At 35.1% G+C, this 17,831-nt stretch overlaps 1 protein-coding gene across 1 annotated transcript in view; it reads left to right on the top strand.

The window, feature by feature from the left end:
* LOC140165955 (uncharacterized) overlaps positions 1-17,831 on the top strand; it is a 351,538-nt gene that overhangs the window by 272,197 nt on the left and 61,510 nt on the right. The window contains 3 exon segments of the mRNA XM_072189295.1: positions 7,206-7,356; positions 9,101-9,234; positions 12,577-12,692. Of these exon segments, the coding sequence (XP_072045396.1) occupies positions 7,206-7,356; positions 9,101-9,234; positions 12,577-12,692 (401 nt within the window).

A 17,831-nucleotide genomic window follows, 5' to 3' on the forward strand; every position in this document is an offset into this window, starting at 1 on the left:
TCAAATCCTGATCTTAATTCTAATGCTAACATAGTGTGTGTCACAAGTACCCTGAGTTTGCAGTTTCAAATCATTCTGCAATACTACATTCTAACTTTTAACTGTCAAATTAAATCTGAAATATTGCTCCACAAGTTCCCTACCCATTAAACCGTAATCCTAGCACTTACCCTTACTCTAAACCTCACCTTAACCCTAACTCAAATCCCAACACTAACCTTAACTCTAATGCTATCATAGTATGTGCCAGAAGCGTATACCCTGAATTTGGAAATTGACATCATTCTGTAGTTACTACATTCTTGCTTTCAGCTGACAAGTTAACTCACTGAAATGTTTCTCCACAAATTGCCTCAAAGATATACAAAGTATATAGTTCTTATACAAATATTTAAAAAGGCAAAAAGGGCTGTAAGGTTGATCCTGATACAAAATGAATAGAACCATCCTAGGATGCTGCAATATTTTATGTGCATGTAAATTGAATTTGACCACCAGTCTACAAGACTATATATCCACTCATCTATACCAACATTAGTAAACATGATGAAAAACAAGATGTAATAGACGACTGTGGAATATCAAATGCTCTTATTGCAGGGTTACCATGAGGTGCATTACTCGCACCATTGGGCTCCTTTTAACCCAATGGTGGGCCCCATGGACACTGATGTCTTTCTTAGAGTGCTCCTGGCTGGTTAATTACATGGCATAATAATTTGAGTAACCAATCACAGAAGAGAGTTTAGAACTCTCAGCATTAAGCTTGATCCCTTTCAGCTCTTCTGGCTATTCTTACCATATATCTGATTGGCTCAATACATGATGTGACACTCTTTGTAACCAATCAAAATAGTTCTTAGAGACTGATAATTCAGCTGGTATAGTACCTATGGGGTGAAATAGCCTGCTACACCTCAGAAATGTCACCTCACCTTGCTTACAATTGGGCTACTATTAAAAGTGTTAATGCATATCAGTTTCTAATAGTATTTTCCCTTAAGGAATTGGATAGCACAGTATTTTTTGTGGGACATGAGAGCACATCAGACATCAAATTGCATTCTGAATGCGAGGAATGTCCTTCTGATATCAAATAATTTTGATTTCTGGAAATTCGCTATATATTTTATATATTTACAAAATTGTTAAGTAATTTAGTAATCATGTTGATATATTAGAATCAGTATAAAAATTAAACCAAAATAACAAACATGCCTAGTATTGGCTATCAATTCTGGAGATGCCTTGCAATATATTAAACTTGGTTATTATTGCAAGATTCAAGTAGTGTTTCAAATGCTTTTAAGCATTATGGAAGTCATTTGATGTACCAAAGCAGTGTATCTGATCAGAATGACCGAGGCTGACCGACACACCACTGTGAGTGTGTGACTGGAAATACAATGATACGCTTTGCTGGTCTTGTACGAGTTCTATAACCCCAACAGAAGCAGCGGTCAGATTTTAATCTTATTTTCCGCCTTTGTCCGCAAAACAAAACTGGGAGCAATTATATGAGTGATGTCTATGGTATTCTGAGGATATTAGGAAATTGCCCTTATTTAATTACCCTTCTTATGTCATAACTACAGATTAAATTGAGTCATTGACCAATATTTACCTAAGATTGTACTGAGGTCAACAAGCCTTCAGGCACCTACCACTATGTACTATGGTACTATGTACTATGATTCATTTGCTGTTTCTCATAAAAGGAAGAGGTATAATGTCGAAATGTTTTGTAAATGATAACATTTATACACAGGCAGTGGCGTAACAAGATGGTGGCAAAGGGGGCAACGTGCCCTGGGCGCTACCACTAGGGGGGTGCCAAATCGACCTCACTTTAAAAAATATGCCGATGTCATTCCCACACCCCGCGTCTAAGATATTCTTGGGTGGGGGTAGGGGTGCCAATTTTGTTTCTTGCCCGGGCGCTACCAGCCCTAGTTACGCCACTGTACACAGGTAAAAGACCCTGTAATTGAAACTGTACTGTTAGTCACTTCTATCAGCAGTAGATAGCATCCGGTCATTCTTATTGGTCAGTATCAATATTCACATTATTGGCCCATTTTTATCAGTCCAAATTATAATATGTCAATATTATTTCACTGATTGATATGCTCATTTATAAAGTATATTTGGATAGAGTAGAATTACTTACCAATATTTAATTTGAGGTAAAACACCCTTTAATGGTAATTGTACCACAGGCCAATTAAAAGTTATCAGCAGTAGATAGCATCAGCTCAGTTCTTGATCAGTATCAATAATCACATTATTGCATAATTTTTGTCAGTCTATAATATAGTATGTAGCACTCAAACGTCAAGGATTTATGGGTAATGTTTCCATCTGAGGTAAAACACCCTTTAATGATAATTGCACCACAGGCCAATTAAAAGCTATCAGCAGTAGATAGCATCAGTTCTTGATCAGTATCAATAATCACATCATTGCATAATTTTCAAGGATCTATGAGGCATGTTTCCATCTGAGGTAAAACACCCTTTAATGGTAATTGAATCACAAGTCACTGCTATCAGCAGTAGATAGCATCAGTCTAAATCATGATAAGTGGAACTAATCTGATAGCTATCACTGCTCTCAAGATAACCTTTGTATAATGTGTGTCAATGCCAAGTATTAAAAGCTTACCTGCTAAACATTGTAACATCATTTGGAAAGTGACTTTGACATGGCCCACATTTAGCATTCAATGCTTGATACATGATACCTGAATAGAATGATAGATTATTTGGCAAGCATGCCCTGACACTTTACGTTCAAACTATTATAACATTTAAAGGCACTAACAAAATTACACTTGGCAGGAATTGCTTTAAAGTGATGGCTAAGTTAATATAAATCTCCATTCAAATGCATGTAGAGACAAGTGTCCATACAGACAGACTACCAACATTTACCAAAATGTGCCATTTTACTCTTAATAGGTCGTTTTCAATTGCATTACAGGGGCGGATTTAGAGGGGGGCACACCCGGCGTGCGCCCCCTCTAATTTTTCGAGCGGCGCCTGACTTTGTGTATCATTTGCAGAGCGGCGCCTGACTTTGTATGGGCACCAAGCCGCTGTGGCGGTGGCTGGGCGCCCCCTCTATTGCAAATTCCTGGATCCGCCCCTGCATTACTTGCAGGGTGTGCTAGCATACCAATTTTCAAATATGCAAATTACTGCAGTGCCATTAATACAACTTGAGACAGATACTAATATATGTGGAATGTAGTTGATATTTCAGGAAAGCTAATGTTTTATTAATTTTTATTTTAAATTATGATTTTAGTAAATAGCTATTAAATTTACATAAAAGTTCATCTAAAACTATGAAAGATTGACAAAGGTGGTTTTCTGTTGCCATTCAATATTGAAATTAGACTGTACTAGAAGCAACATTTTTCCTTCACTTATTGGAGCCTTTTATTTATTACCACAAAAGACATACTATGTAATGTAATTTTGATTGTATCACTTTCCCAGAGGCATTGTAGATTTTGAGAAAAATTGGTAAACAATACAATTTTGAGCACAATTGATAATAAAATAAGCAACTGATATTTTTTATGCTATTTTCAACACCAATCTCAACCATGCTGATGATGAGTTATTGCTTTCATGCGGCTTAGGTGTTGTAAGGAATATTGGCCTGGTTTAACCTTATCCATAGATTGCCCAGGGCTGCATAATAGTTCACTTTACAATGTTACTACTTCCTACCACACTTGTGAATGATTCTAGCTATTTTAATATAGTGTGAAAATATCCATAACTCAGTAAAGTCTGACCAGGAAGTTGCTCCTCTTTGTAGCTTGATATGTATACAAGATCAACTCAGCCAAAATGAAATTGTTATTTTCATTTAAACCAAATAAAAAACAATGTTGCTTTTGTCAGCTTAAATATTATCTAACTCTTGCAGTAGTACATTTAGTGATTCATAAATCAAGTTAACATTTTTTTTTTCAAGTTATTAAATCACAGCCACGCACACATATATGCAGGGTTATATTTTGACCGTAATTTAAGAGATTAAATATTGGTTGAAAGAAAATTAATCCATATTTATTGCGATGTTTTGATCCAATATTTGCATGAGTCATTTGGTAGTATTTTCACAAGGATGTGATCACTGGCTAGTCTACCGATTTGTTTTATTGATTTTTGTGAAACCTTGATAAACCTAACCTTTGATTGGGATTGAGTTTCTTGGTGCAGATATAAAATTATATTAATGCTTTACCCTACAACATCACAATGACATCAACATGTCTTACAAAACACACACAGATATAAACTCTGTGAAGCATTACGCTGCTTATTTAGATTTATGTGAAGGTATTTTTGTGTTGATAGCAAAATGATATTGAAAGTTTGAAAATGTGTTATTTAAAACATGTTGTTTGAAGAGTATGGCCATGTGTTAAATGCTTAAAGAGGAAGCCCACCAGAGCAGTTCTTCTGGGTGAACCAAGCCTGCCTGGTTATCAAATTAATCAGTGACAAGGTTATTTCTGAATTTGACAGGTACTAATTGATGCAAATACAACATCAATTAGCACCTGTCAAATTCAGAGATAACCTTGTCACTGATTCATTTTTTAACCAGGCAGGTTTGGTTCACCCCAGAAGAACTGCTCTGGTGGGGCTTCCTCTTTAAGCACTGAAATAAAATGTTGAATCATAAGAAATATTATGTTTCCAAGTTTAATTTGCTAAGAAATGAAAATGACAAATGTCATTGACACTTACAAGTAGATACATGCACACACACACATACAACGTGTACTCACATACCAACACCAATGTATTCTTAATTAAATTTTCGAAACCGTGCAAGGATTGCATGTTGGATCGTCAGCCGTAACTTTAATCATGTCCTTTAATCAGGTAAAATAATAATGCATCTCAAAGGCGTTGCTGACGCCTTCACCAACGACTCGGTTTCCAATCGGTAGAGAAGATGAGTTTCTTATCTATGGCTCGTGGCTAAATCTGACTCATTTCAACAACCTAATTATTATTATCATCAAACTCTTATCAACAGAAACTTTTTTCCTCTACCTAATTTTAATTGTCATTTTTATCAATATTGATTTATCAATTTGCCGGAAATGACTATAGCTTGATAGCAATCAGTATCATTTTAAATGGTAACATAATTTTATGGCAAAATGCTTAAATATCGCAGAAAAGATTAAAATTTGCCTTAGAGGTTTGCGAGTTAGCGTAATCAAAGTCGATTTGTAATATTGAACCGCTAAAATCCCAAATGCTCCATTATCATCTAATTTGGTAAAAGTTGCATTAGATGCTAACATCAATATCAACCTGCTTAAAGTATGTACTCATTACAAATTTCAATAATTTACAATCAATATGGTAATAAATCAATGATTTATTATCTGAGATATTTAACCAATTTTTCTTTCTTTTCTGAATTAGAATCATTTTACAGGTAGCTAACATAAACTGTAAACACCTGCATAGCATAGCTCTTTGGCTCTCTCCCTGCAAGAAAGTTGTATATTTCATTAACTGATGCACTATCATACTTCTTTTTACCAAATCTTATCTCATGCACTTTTAAAGGAATTATCTAATACTGATAATACCAATTTCACAAGTGATTGGTCATCACTTGTGTATTAGACTTGATTGCTTGATTAGTAACAATCAAGCAAGATTGATACAAGTTGAAAATGAAAATATTTAACTATGGTGTAGATTAGCACAGGAAATGGTGGTTCCTTGGAGAGTTTCAGTAAATGAGATCTATTTTGTCAATTTATGGATAGGTCTTTGAGTTCAGTCTATTGTCTGTGGTATGTTTAGTGACCACCACAAGGGATACATTGATATGAAGTCATTGACTCATTGCTAACGCCAAGGACAGAAATGTCCAGTTTGATATTGGCAGTAAGTAGCCAGTAAAAATTGCACTGAATGCTGTGGTTTTACCTAGATTTGCTTTGATTGGAGAGTATTGTGAAGCTTTTCTAACTCCACTTAGGGGTCTCATATATAAAAGAAGACACATTATCATGACCAGTTTTTGTTATGGACAAATGTGTACATCCATATCAAAAGGATGCACTTGTTGGCTGCTACATGTGTCTCATTTTACATAATAATTAGGAATAAATACCAGACTCATCTCCGAAGTGGAGGTCACTTCAAATTATCCCAAGTCATGTGGTTTAGGAATACAGATAATATTTCTTATACAATTTGACTTGGGATGATTTGAAGTGATCTACACTTGATATGAGTCTGGTATTTATTCCTAGCTATTATGTGAAATGAGACACATGTAGCAGCCGACAAGTGCATCGTTTTGATATGGATGTACACAAATATCTCTTTGTTTTCAACTAGGCAAGTCTCTTTTATTAAAAAACCCCAATAAATCTGCAGTATTATATAGCTTGGTTATTTGGGATTGATCATTGTATAGATTAGTGCTATATGATAGGGTCATGTAAATAAATGAATAAATAAAGCACAGCCTTACTGTATATCTGATTGCCTCTAGAGAAACATACTACAAAATCAGTGACATGGCGTATAACCCCAGTACACAATTATTAGTTTTGTAATATTCAGATACAGTGACCACTAGCTTTTCCACCGGATGGGAGGTGTGGGTTAAACTTGTGGTTTTCTATTCTATAGTGTACCTATGATCACCTCATTAAACAAAAAAAAGTTTTAAGTAGAAAAGACAGATACAGAAGTAAAAGTGAACTGACCAGTTGTAGTCCTACTAATGTAGGTCATATTGGGGGGCCTAGGGAAAAACCAGACCCTAATTGTAAGACTATCCCTGTGATCAAAGTGACATTTACACCTATGTTACTCTCTTGCCATTTTTCCTGGGAAACAGTGAATTCCAATATGGGGCTTAACAGTTATTGCACTGTAACAGTAGCCATCTTTAAGTATATTGTTTGCTGCTACCGGTAAGGTTGGCCAAAGTAGTCCAGTTTTAGGTAATACGGCAGCATGTTCCGACAATTGGATACTCCAGTTAATCACATCCAGTTAATTACAGAAGATTAAATTGGCTAAGTACAAGAGTTGACCTTTTTCACATACATATCTGACCAAGTAATTAATAAAATCCAATCAAGAAATGAAAAAAAACATGATCTAATATAATATGCTCTGATTCTTTCCATACAGATCCAGCATATGTAGTGGAAATGCCAGATCAGATCTTTGTTACCAGAGGACTGGACACCATATTAACTTGTGATGTAGATGCCAAGCCTTCAGTTGAATACATTGTATGGTTTAAAGATGGGGATGAGATTGCCATCAGACGAGTGCCGAGGTAAGCACATCATCAAATGGTGACCCTTACAACTTGTAATTTATTAAGCCCATTTGGGCAAATCTTGATCATTTCCAAGCAACTGGGTGACTATTCGACATTGCTCCTGCAATTTTCAGTAGTTTCCTAGTCCCGTAGAAACCAATGGTTAAGATGAGAGGGTTGACAGGAACCATATTTTTACCATTTCCAAATTATCATACACCAGTTGTCCACCAGAAATCATAAGTGTGTTGATTAAAGACCTTGTCAGCTCTGAATCATTCTTTGTCTCAGTTTTACATTGAATTTAATTGTGCTAAAGAAATGAAACCAACTTTAATGTAAGAAAGTGATTAAAAAAGCACTTCATGTTCATACAACGTGTGCCCCTTTAAACAATAGGATTTCGAACTTCTTTAACCCCACCCACCTACACCCACCATTTTATTCTTGGTTTCCTATTGTTATCTGTAGTGATAACATATTTGGAAATCAGCTTTGAAAGAGCCTGGAGATACCATATAGATTTCAAGAAATATACATCCGCTATCCAACCATACATTTAATATACATTCAATATCATGCACATGCAAGGTTCCCTTTGTTCAATAATCTTATTACTAGTAAAAACAAATGAACCAATTAAAGTAAGTTCAGCAGATGTTGCTGTTTTTATTTCAAATCTTAAGCTTCCTGAGCAAAGAAAAATAAATATCAATTTATCTAATGGATTCACCCTTCTTGGTTAGATCATGAAAGTAACATAATAATGTTGCATTATTATTATTATTACTTTATTTTTTATTTTATGTATTTTCTCACTTGAGTTTTTAAGAGAGAATTGGCAGCATAGAACAAGTCACTCTGAAACCAAAATTAATGGTCTCTTTTTCTATTGCATGGTTCAGTCCCGGTACCCAAGTTTGGTTTGGGCAGGAGGTGCTACTGAGAATCTGAAAGTGGGCAAATCACTGTACAATTTTTCAGGTATTTTTGACCCATTGATATACCAAATCAAAGTTTTTGTAAATTTAGAAGCATTTCAATTTTTTTAAATTACCTAGCATAACTCATCTTTCAAGTCACACTCATTTTGGTTTGAACATTGGCATGTTATAGCAAGATACATATTTTAATCACATACAGGATTTTATTTAACATCTTTAGTTCTTCAAGATGTGAATAAAGAAAAATTATATAAAAATTGGGGAATTACCCACCAGAAAATGCTTGTATTTTGACCCAAAGATGCTCACATTACTAGTGTTAATCATTATTACCTATACCAAAATTCCCATACATAACATTGGACTTGTAAGTTGAAATCAACCAGTGTAAACTCTCACTATAAAACTGGAGGCTTAAAATGAGAACATAATTTGTCATAATGCAATACATTTATGTCTAGCATATTGACAGCAGCAATGATAGTATATAACGTGGAAAGAATCTGAGAGAGAGAAAGGACACCGATAAGAAAGAGAACACTGACCTTCACTGAAAGCTGTTGTACAAAATGCGGTTGTCAAAACACTCCGAGACACAGACTCTTCATTCCTAATTGCCATAATTGCACAAATAAATTTTGAAGACAAGAAAATCGTATTCCCCCGAGTCGTTTAACACCATATCACTACAGGACATGATAATTCTTGTTTAAAAGGTATACAATCTTGTGTATGACAATTGCACTGATTTTGTAACTTAAGGACATAACTGTAATTTTTCACAAATCCTATATTATGTTTTATCCAACTTACAGGTATAATCAGGAGGATGATGGCTCCTTGGTAATAACATCAGCAGAGCTTCAAGATAGTGGGACATTTACCTGTACTCCATACAACTCATTAGGAACAGCTGGGTCATCAACTGGGACAAATCTTATTGTCAGAGGTAGGTTAAGCTTGTTATGGCAACATCAGCTCTTTAGTTTGGACATGGGGTGGGCAAGGCGTGCACATGTATTTACAAGAGTGTCAAAAAGAGCCTTCAATGTGTCTAGCTATCTATAACTGATGGAAGTGCAATATTGGCACTTACATCATGATTTGTGGTAAAAATTATTAGGATACTTACATAACCAATAATAACACCCTCTTGTACTTTGTAAAAAAGACAATTTGTTTTCTTCATAAAATTGTGTCAAATATATATGAGTTGTATAATTGAAGATTCTTGAAGCCAGAAGTTTCCTTGCAAAACAACATCAAACATAATAGATCAACATCTTATAGATTCTCCCAAAATAAACAAACCTCATAACTAAACTAATCACTACAGGTATCCTAAAATAATTGCATTTTTTTGTAAATTCATGTAAAACTGACAGAAGAAACTGAATTTTTCCGTTAAATTTGAAGAAAAAATAATCCACACCTTTAATCCTCATCATTTGCAATCTACATCTTCAAAGTGACAGACACTTAATCAAAAAGTTAACAGTGATCTGCTACACCAATATCACCTTGAAGATAAATTGATATTTTGGAGTAATCTCATCCATCATTTGACATGTGATGGTAACTGGAAACAAATTGTAATCTTGACTCAGAATAAACTTATTCAGGTGTGTTTAATATGCAATGATACGCTTAGAGAATCGTAATGAAATATTGCAAATTTGTACTATACTGGTGTGTGCGTCATGAATATGGGGAGTAGAGCAATATATCAAATTACCTCAAATTCATGTTGCTCTATAATGATTTCTTTTTCTGGCTGCATGATACTACTGAGTTTTCTTTCATTAGGCTGTATTTTTTTCATAATAAAATTAGTGAAAAAAATGTTTGAATAAAATTAATTGATTTTATAAACCCCAAAGATTATTTTCTACCACTTATCATATGAAATTGACACTACATGGAACATCAACTCTGTTTTCTTCTTTATTAGGTTTCTGAAATTTCAAAATTTAGTTACTTGCAAACATGAGTCATTAGCAATTAGTGAACAACTTACAGTAATCTATGACTTTAGACACCATTGAATAAGGTATTTTGATGGTATTCATATTTTGCTGTTGGTTTATATTACTTTTATACAGCCATACATAATATCCTGTAGATCCATGGCAGTTTTCGGCTTCTAAATTTAAGGTGTGAAGTTATCTGCAGTAAGGGAGAAATAAATGTAATATGTCCTCACTTTATAATAGTATACAAATATTTTTGAATGCCTGAGCGTGCAGTGGTTAAAACCGAGTGGAATGGAACAGTCCAAATTTGACAGTGATATATTTATACCATTGCACAAACATAGGCATGCAATATTTGTTTTATTATTACAAAACTAATATTTCATAAGAGAGATTTTAATCTATTAAAGTATTAAAATACTTCGATAAATTGAAAATTTTTCCATATTAGCCCTTGTCTTTGTCATTAGATTTGTGTTGCTCAAGTAATGTAAACACTACATTTGGTAAAGTGATGAAGTATAGAATTTGAAGTATAGAAATCTCATTTTGAATTAAATAATCCTGGTCCAATGTTACACTTTTGAACTTGATTCTGAGATCCCAAGCTAACACTCCTACCAGACTTCCTTAAGGCATTTGATAAGGAGGACATACACCAATAAATATCCCATAGGCCAAACGGTCACACATAATTAGTTGCTATTATTCAAAATTGAGAAAGCAATGATTTTGACATGGTCAAAATATAAAAGAATAGCTTTGAGTGGGGACTGAGGCCCGGTCCCCGCACTCCGTGCATCCGCGGGTATTCATGCTTGTCGGTGAACTTTAAAAACACCCCCTTTTGTATCTCATTTCGCGGAGTTTTTAGGGGGAAAACACCCCTTTTTTAGCGATTTCGCGAATTATTTGCCCGTTGACAATACCCCTATTTTCGCTAAAACGCGAATGATATTTCTAATATACTCTTTTCTGGCAGAAACGCGTCAGCTTGAACACATGGCTTGAAAAAAACACCCTTTTTTGTGTGTTTTCATGAATCGCGTTTCTTCATCTGAATACACCCCTTATTTCGCGAAATTTTCGACGAGCATGAATCCCCGCGGATGCACGGAGTGCGGGGACTGAGGACAGCATTTGCATAAAAGAAGCGAAAGATATGCAAATAATGCAAACATGATCAGATAATGATAGGTCTTGAACTACTCATTAAGTGTGACACAATGTACCTACAGGGATTCATGACAAAAAAGTGTATGCAAATAGTATATCATTCCAGCTTGATTTTTGATGAATAAGCCCCTAAACAAAACACTCCTTCAACTTATGTTGTGGATGAAAAGGCCGAGAAACATCAAAGAGTATCTTGCTAATAGTGGATCACTTCAGAAAATATTGTCTTGATATATATAATTTATATATATCCCTATGTCTTCATGTTGTTTAGAATATTGTGGTAATTGGTATTAATTATGACGTGATCTGATCTAACCAGGTCAAATACGGTAAAAACTCAATAGTTAGCATATGTGCTTACTATCGAGCACTTTAAAAACATGCAAACATGAAGAGCCCCACATGAAGAGCCCCATCCTGCAAATGTGTGTCCTGCTTTGGCCTGTTTGGATGAAATCATATCACATATTGATGAAAGTAAAAGAAATGCTAAAAAAATGAAATATTATATTTCACCAGTACTCAAAATCCAACAATATTTGTGCATCAAAGAGATGTGTAGATCAAGAGATGGTAAGGTATAGAGTATTCAATATCATACAGCTTCACAGCATATGTGCCAGATACAAAACTATCATTCATAAAGATATATAATATATATATATGTTTACACACACCTGAAACTTTTACTATTCACAAATATCAGATTTGTATGATATCTATTTACTCTATAATAAAGAGAAACCAGAATAGTTGATTAGGTCAGCATCTTGGCATAACAAAAGGATCTAACTCAACTTTCTCTGTTCAGAATTTAATGCCAACAGAAAAAATTAAATGATATTCAAATAAACAAATTTATCACCACGTCAATGGGAAAGAATCTTTGAAATTTTCTAGTTTCTATTAAGTTGGAGAGGTCATGAGAGGCATTTTTCACATACACACAAAGGTTTAAAGAACGTTGAGAATTCTTCATTTTAATCACCATACTTCAGTGTATGTACCAAGCTAGAATCTAGGCCAATATATCTATCACTATTCAGTAGCATAGAATACCATAGAAATGGATCCCACCGACAGCATTTTAATAATTCTTATCTTTTTCCTGTGTCTATTTTCTTTTTGTGTCATATTAGATCCACCTGTTTTTGTGAGAAGACCCAAAGGTTTGTACCAGCAGATGAAAGGAAAGGATATCACTATCCCTTGCTCAGCATCAGGTGATCCAACACCGCAGATTACTTGGAAAAAGGTGAGCAACAAATAAGAAAAATGATACTGAAATGCAGGAAAAAAAAATGACCAAAAAATTGTGACATGATCTAACCAGGCCACGGGAGGTAATTACTATCATCAATAGGTTGCCCAGTAACCAACCATCCTGACATCCCTAGTGATCAATTTATGGTAAATTTTTGTGTGGTGCATAATTTTTTATGGACAGGGTTATTTTGATGTACTGTTTTATGTTGTTGAGTTACTTATATATTACCAAAGCTGTTGTTGAGTTGCTATCTTACCAAAGCTTTTCAACTGATTCTAGAGCCCAACTCAAGTAATTGGAGAGCTGTATGAAATTAATCATATTTGCTATGAAAATAGTGCCAAGGAGGACCTTTGTATTGGGCATATTGTTTAATTTATGGATCTTTAAGAAAAAAATCACAGAAATCTAATACAGATGCTTGAAAGTCAAATTTAGGCATGCATACAATTTGTGTTGTTTTAAACCATTAAAGTATTGTTTGAAACCAACCCAATTTATATGACAATAAGCAAAGAAGACCAATGTTGCAACTATGATAGCTGGTGCTACTTTATTTACTAATAAACTCAAAATGTTAAACCTGTCTTGCAGCTTTCAATGAGATTGTTTCACATAATACAGACAATCTGTGTATGTCTCTCTAGGCATTTTACAATGTCAACCTCCTTAATCAAGGAACAATAACAAAGTATGTTGAGTGCCTGATTATGAATATACTGCTTGTTTCATGAGTGGCCAAGACTGATGTTATTGTTATCCTCTGAGACTCTGATGGGTGTTCAATATAAAGTAGTTGAGCATCGTAGGGAGTCAGGAGGGGACAAGGACAGGAACTTGTAGGGGTGCACATGATAAGAGACGAAGATGGTGAAATTGGTGCCAATAGGATTGGGGATTTAGAGGATATGTCCAGGAGAAATCAAGAAAGACATTTTTTCTTATTATTGATTATTGTATATAATAGAAAGAGCAAAAGTCACCAGCCTGACAGGAACTCTACCTACCCAACATTTACTAAAATCTTATTGAGGAAGCTAAATGCTATCAGCCAGTCAAACATGTAATTTGGCAACATAAGCAGCCCAATGGCAAAATTACTTACCATTCTCTGTGGCTGTTATCTGTTATTAAGGGCAGATGATCAGAATATGAGAGAATATCATGGACCTTTTCGGACTTCATTATTTCAGTTAGCAGCCCAACAGGAACATTTTACATACTGCAGTCTTATTGAGCTGGTTAAATTGCTACTAAGCCAATTGGACATGGCATTTTACAATCTTACAAGCCGAAAAGCATGCAAAGTTACTTCAATTCTATTCAAAGTAGTTTATTCACTAGCCATTTAAAAGGGCATTTCGTGATCCACAGCATCATCCCCCCAAAAAAAAAAAAAAAAAGTTGAGATTTTTTATATCACTGGAAACCTCTGGCTACATAATGTTTATGTACAAAATATTTCTTGCAGATTAATTCGTTTTGCAAAGATATCGTGAAATTTGAATTTCGTTCTGGTATACCAGAACGAAATTACAACACATTGTCTATGGAGCAGTGAATACACATTATCATGTATAACTCGCAAACACAAAATCGGAATGAACTGAAATTTTGGGAATAAGCCTTTTTTCGTGGATATCTACTGAAAAATGTCATAAAAAGAGGATGCTAGGATCACGAAATCCTCCTTTAAGTGTTTGTAGTTCAGAAATTTTAGTATGTTTTGTACTGTATAGTAATTTATATATTCAGATTTAGTCACAAGTGGTCAACAAGACAGAAAAGCAAGAGTTGGAATCCTGGGGTGTACCTTTAACTCTTTTGTCACTAGCTGGTCAATTACTAATCTGACAGAGAAGCAAGGGTTGGAATCCTGGGGTGTACCTTTAACTCTTTTGGTACTAGCTGGTCAATTACTAATCTGACAGAGAAGCAAGGGTTGGAATCCTGGGGTGTACCTTTAACTCTTTTGGTACTAGCTGGTCAATTACTAATCTGACAGAGAAGCAAGGGTTGGAATCCTGGGGTGTACCTTTAACTCTTTTGGCACTAGCTGGTCAATTACTAATCTGACAGAGAAGCCAGGGTTGGAATCCTGGGGTGTACCTTTAACTCTTTTGGCACTAGCTGGTCAATTACTAATCTGACAGAGAAGCAAAGGTTGGAATCCTGGGGTGTACCTTTAACTCATTTGGTACTAGCTAGTCAATTACTAATCTGACAGAGAAGCAAGGGTTGGAATCCTGGGGTGTACCTTTAACTCTTTTGGCACTAGCTGGTCAATTACTAATCTGACAGAGAAGCAAGGGTTGGAATCCTGGGGTGTACCTTTTTAACTCTTTTGGCACTAGCTGGTCAATTACTAATCTGACAGAGAAGCAAGGGTTGGAATCCTGGGGTGTACCTTTAACTCTTTTGGCACTAGCTGGTCAATTACTAATCTGACAGAGAAGCAAGGGTTGGAATCCTGGGGTGTACCTTTAACTCTTTTGGCACTAGCTGGTCAATTACTAATCTGACAGAGAAGCAAGGGTTGGAATCCTGGGGTGTACCTTTAACTCTTTTGGCACTAGCTGGTCAATTACTAATCTGACAGAGAAGCAAGGGTTGGAATCCTGGGGTGTACCTTTAACTCTTTTAGCACTAGCTGGTCAATTACTAATCTGACAGGAACTTTTACATACTAGAGTCATATTTAGCAGGCTAAAATGGCTTCCAGCCAATTGGACAATTATTTAGCAATTTTACAAGCCCCCAACAGCAAAGTTATTAGCCATTAATTTGTTTGGCTGCCAGCTAGTGTTAAAGAATATCTCCATAATTATATATATCTATTCATAGTTTACATTGTCAAACTTTGTCACTCTTAAATAATAAATCTATAACTGGGACTCTTCATCCACCAAAGGGAGACATGATGAGATATATGATTCTTATACTTTTGGTTTTTAACCTGTCAAAGTTCTTGGCATGGAAACTCAAACTTCTCTTCCTTCCCATCCATTTACATGTTGCATGAGCTCAAAAGGAAACCATTATGTTCTTAAATTTTACATTGGATAAAAATAAAAGACATGCATGATATACTTTGTCTTTATCATCTATAAATCAACTTGTTCATTAAAGTATGAATAAGAATAGATGGGATCAATAAAATAGGAGATACACATTATGGTTTGAATGTAGAGAAACGTCGAAAGTGTCGAAGCACTTTGAAGGTAAAACAAGTTGGCATCAGGTGCTTGTTTCAAATTTGTGTTGGACAGATGTTGGAAGTTCCAGGGCTCTGAAGTTCTCTCAAATGAATGATGCTGCCATACACATCAGCGTCTTCTATTCTATAATTTCTTATAGTCACAGCATATTGTTGACTTCAGCAGAATAGCTGAAAGGGGAGAAGAAAAGGTTCAAAGCTTCCTGTTTTGAGCTCATTGTTTCGTAAATTTTTGATGAGATGCTCAAGGGCCTGTGATCAGCCTGTGCTATTATCTGTCTGTTTTTTGCACAAAAATTAGAATAAAGGATGGAAAATTTATCATGGTGTGGTCGATCAGAGCCGATGTTACAGCTGCATGAACGGAGAGTTGAGACATCTTGAGCAGGTAACTATAGTAGGGGTGAAGATACAGATGCAACACAAGGATTGTGGAAATTGGTGGACTGTTGATTGAGCCAAACACTGTTTATTCTTTCCTCTGTTGCCCAGCCAATGACAAGCAGGACACCTGCCTCATATCAGTACACACAAAATCAAACATGGAAACAAAAACTAAGTAAACGCTTGATGACTTTTAAAGAGATTTATAAAGTGCAGTTTCCATGCATTTCTGAATCCCATAAGGGGAATAACTTATTTTGTAGAGTGTGCTGATCGGATATAAAAAAATGTTTCTGAGTTTCAAATGTTGGCGGGGCACAGCGATATTTCATCTATTGACCACGCACCAAATTATAATTTCTCTACTGGACTCGAACCCAAGACTGCATTGTACTTTATTTCAAGGTTGTACCAAGCACGGCCAGAGCATGTTCAAGAGACAATACCAGGCATTTATCATGAGGGCTACCATGCTGGTTTCATGAATACTCGGATTTACTCTTTTGTTCATATTTCTAACAGAGTATTCTTGTGACGAGTTTATAAAAATCGCTCTAGAAACTTAAGAGTTTAACTGATACCATAGGTATATTTACATTCCATGCTAGAAACTGAAACTCGCTTCTATTAACCTCTACTTGTTCAAGTATGTCTGTGTACTGTAATACATCCGAACGCATGCCGAGGCGTGGAATATGTAGTAAAAGGCAGGTCCGATAAAATCCGAAGATATGACCAAATTGATGGTTGAAGGCGGAAAAATCCGCTAAAAGGCGGAAGATGCCATATGCATGTATGTGTGCATTGTACTTGCATATACCTTAGAAAACTTCCAAAATTCTCAACAAAACTCGAAAAATATTGTAAAATTGGAATACAAAATGTCATCATCACATTGGCCTTTGATGAAAATTGTGTCAAAATAGCCCTTTGGAATTTGCTTCAATCGATTCAAATATCAACCCATTTATTTTCTACAATACAGTATGAATTCTTGGGATATGAGAGTTGTAAAATGATCTTCTACATGAATGGTTTTGTTTTGATAGTGGTTACCCATAGACACGAGAAATGAATATGAGACGCACCACTTAATTTGCCACACCTATCAGCATCAAACCGAATCAAGAATTTATTTTCGCTTAATATTTCTACATAAACAAACAACGATAAGCATTATCAATTGCATAAGTATATAAAGGTTCCAGCAAGCCACATACATGTAAACAAACATTAAGGCAAACATAATTCTTTTGGATGAGGTATCTAAAAGTAATAATTATGCGCAAAAGCTAGGGTGTGAATTACTCTAAAATTTTGTAAGAGAATAGCTTCATACAAAAACAAAGCAATTAAAGTTGCAAGAGCAAAAGCTAGGGTGTGAATTACTCTAAAATTTTGTAAGAGAATAGCTTCCTACAAAAACAAAGCAATTAAAGTTGCAAGAGCAAAAGCTAGGGTGTGAATTACTCTAAAATTTTGTAAGAGAATAGCTTCATACAAAAACAAAGCAAATAAAGTTGCAA

This window comes from Amphiura filiformis, chromosome 12 (genome assembly GCF_039555335.1).
Source record: "Amphiura filiformis chromosome 12, Afil_fr2py, whole genome shotgun sequence".
Classification (NCBI taxonomy): Eukaryota; Metazoa; Echinodermata; class Ophiuroidea; order Amphilepidida; family Amphiuridae; genus Amphiura; species Amphiura filiformis.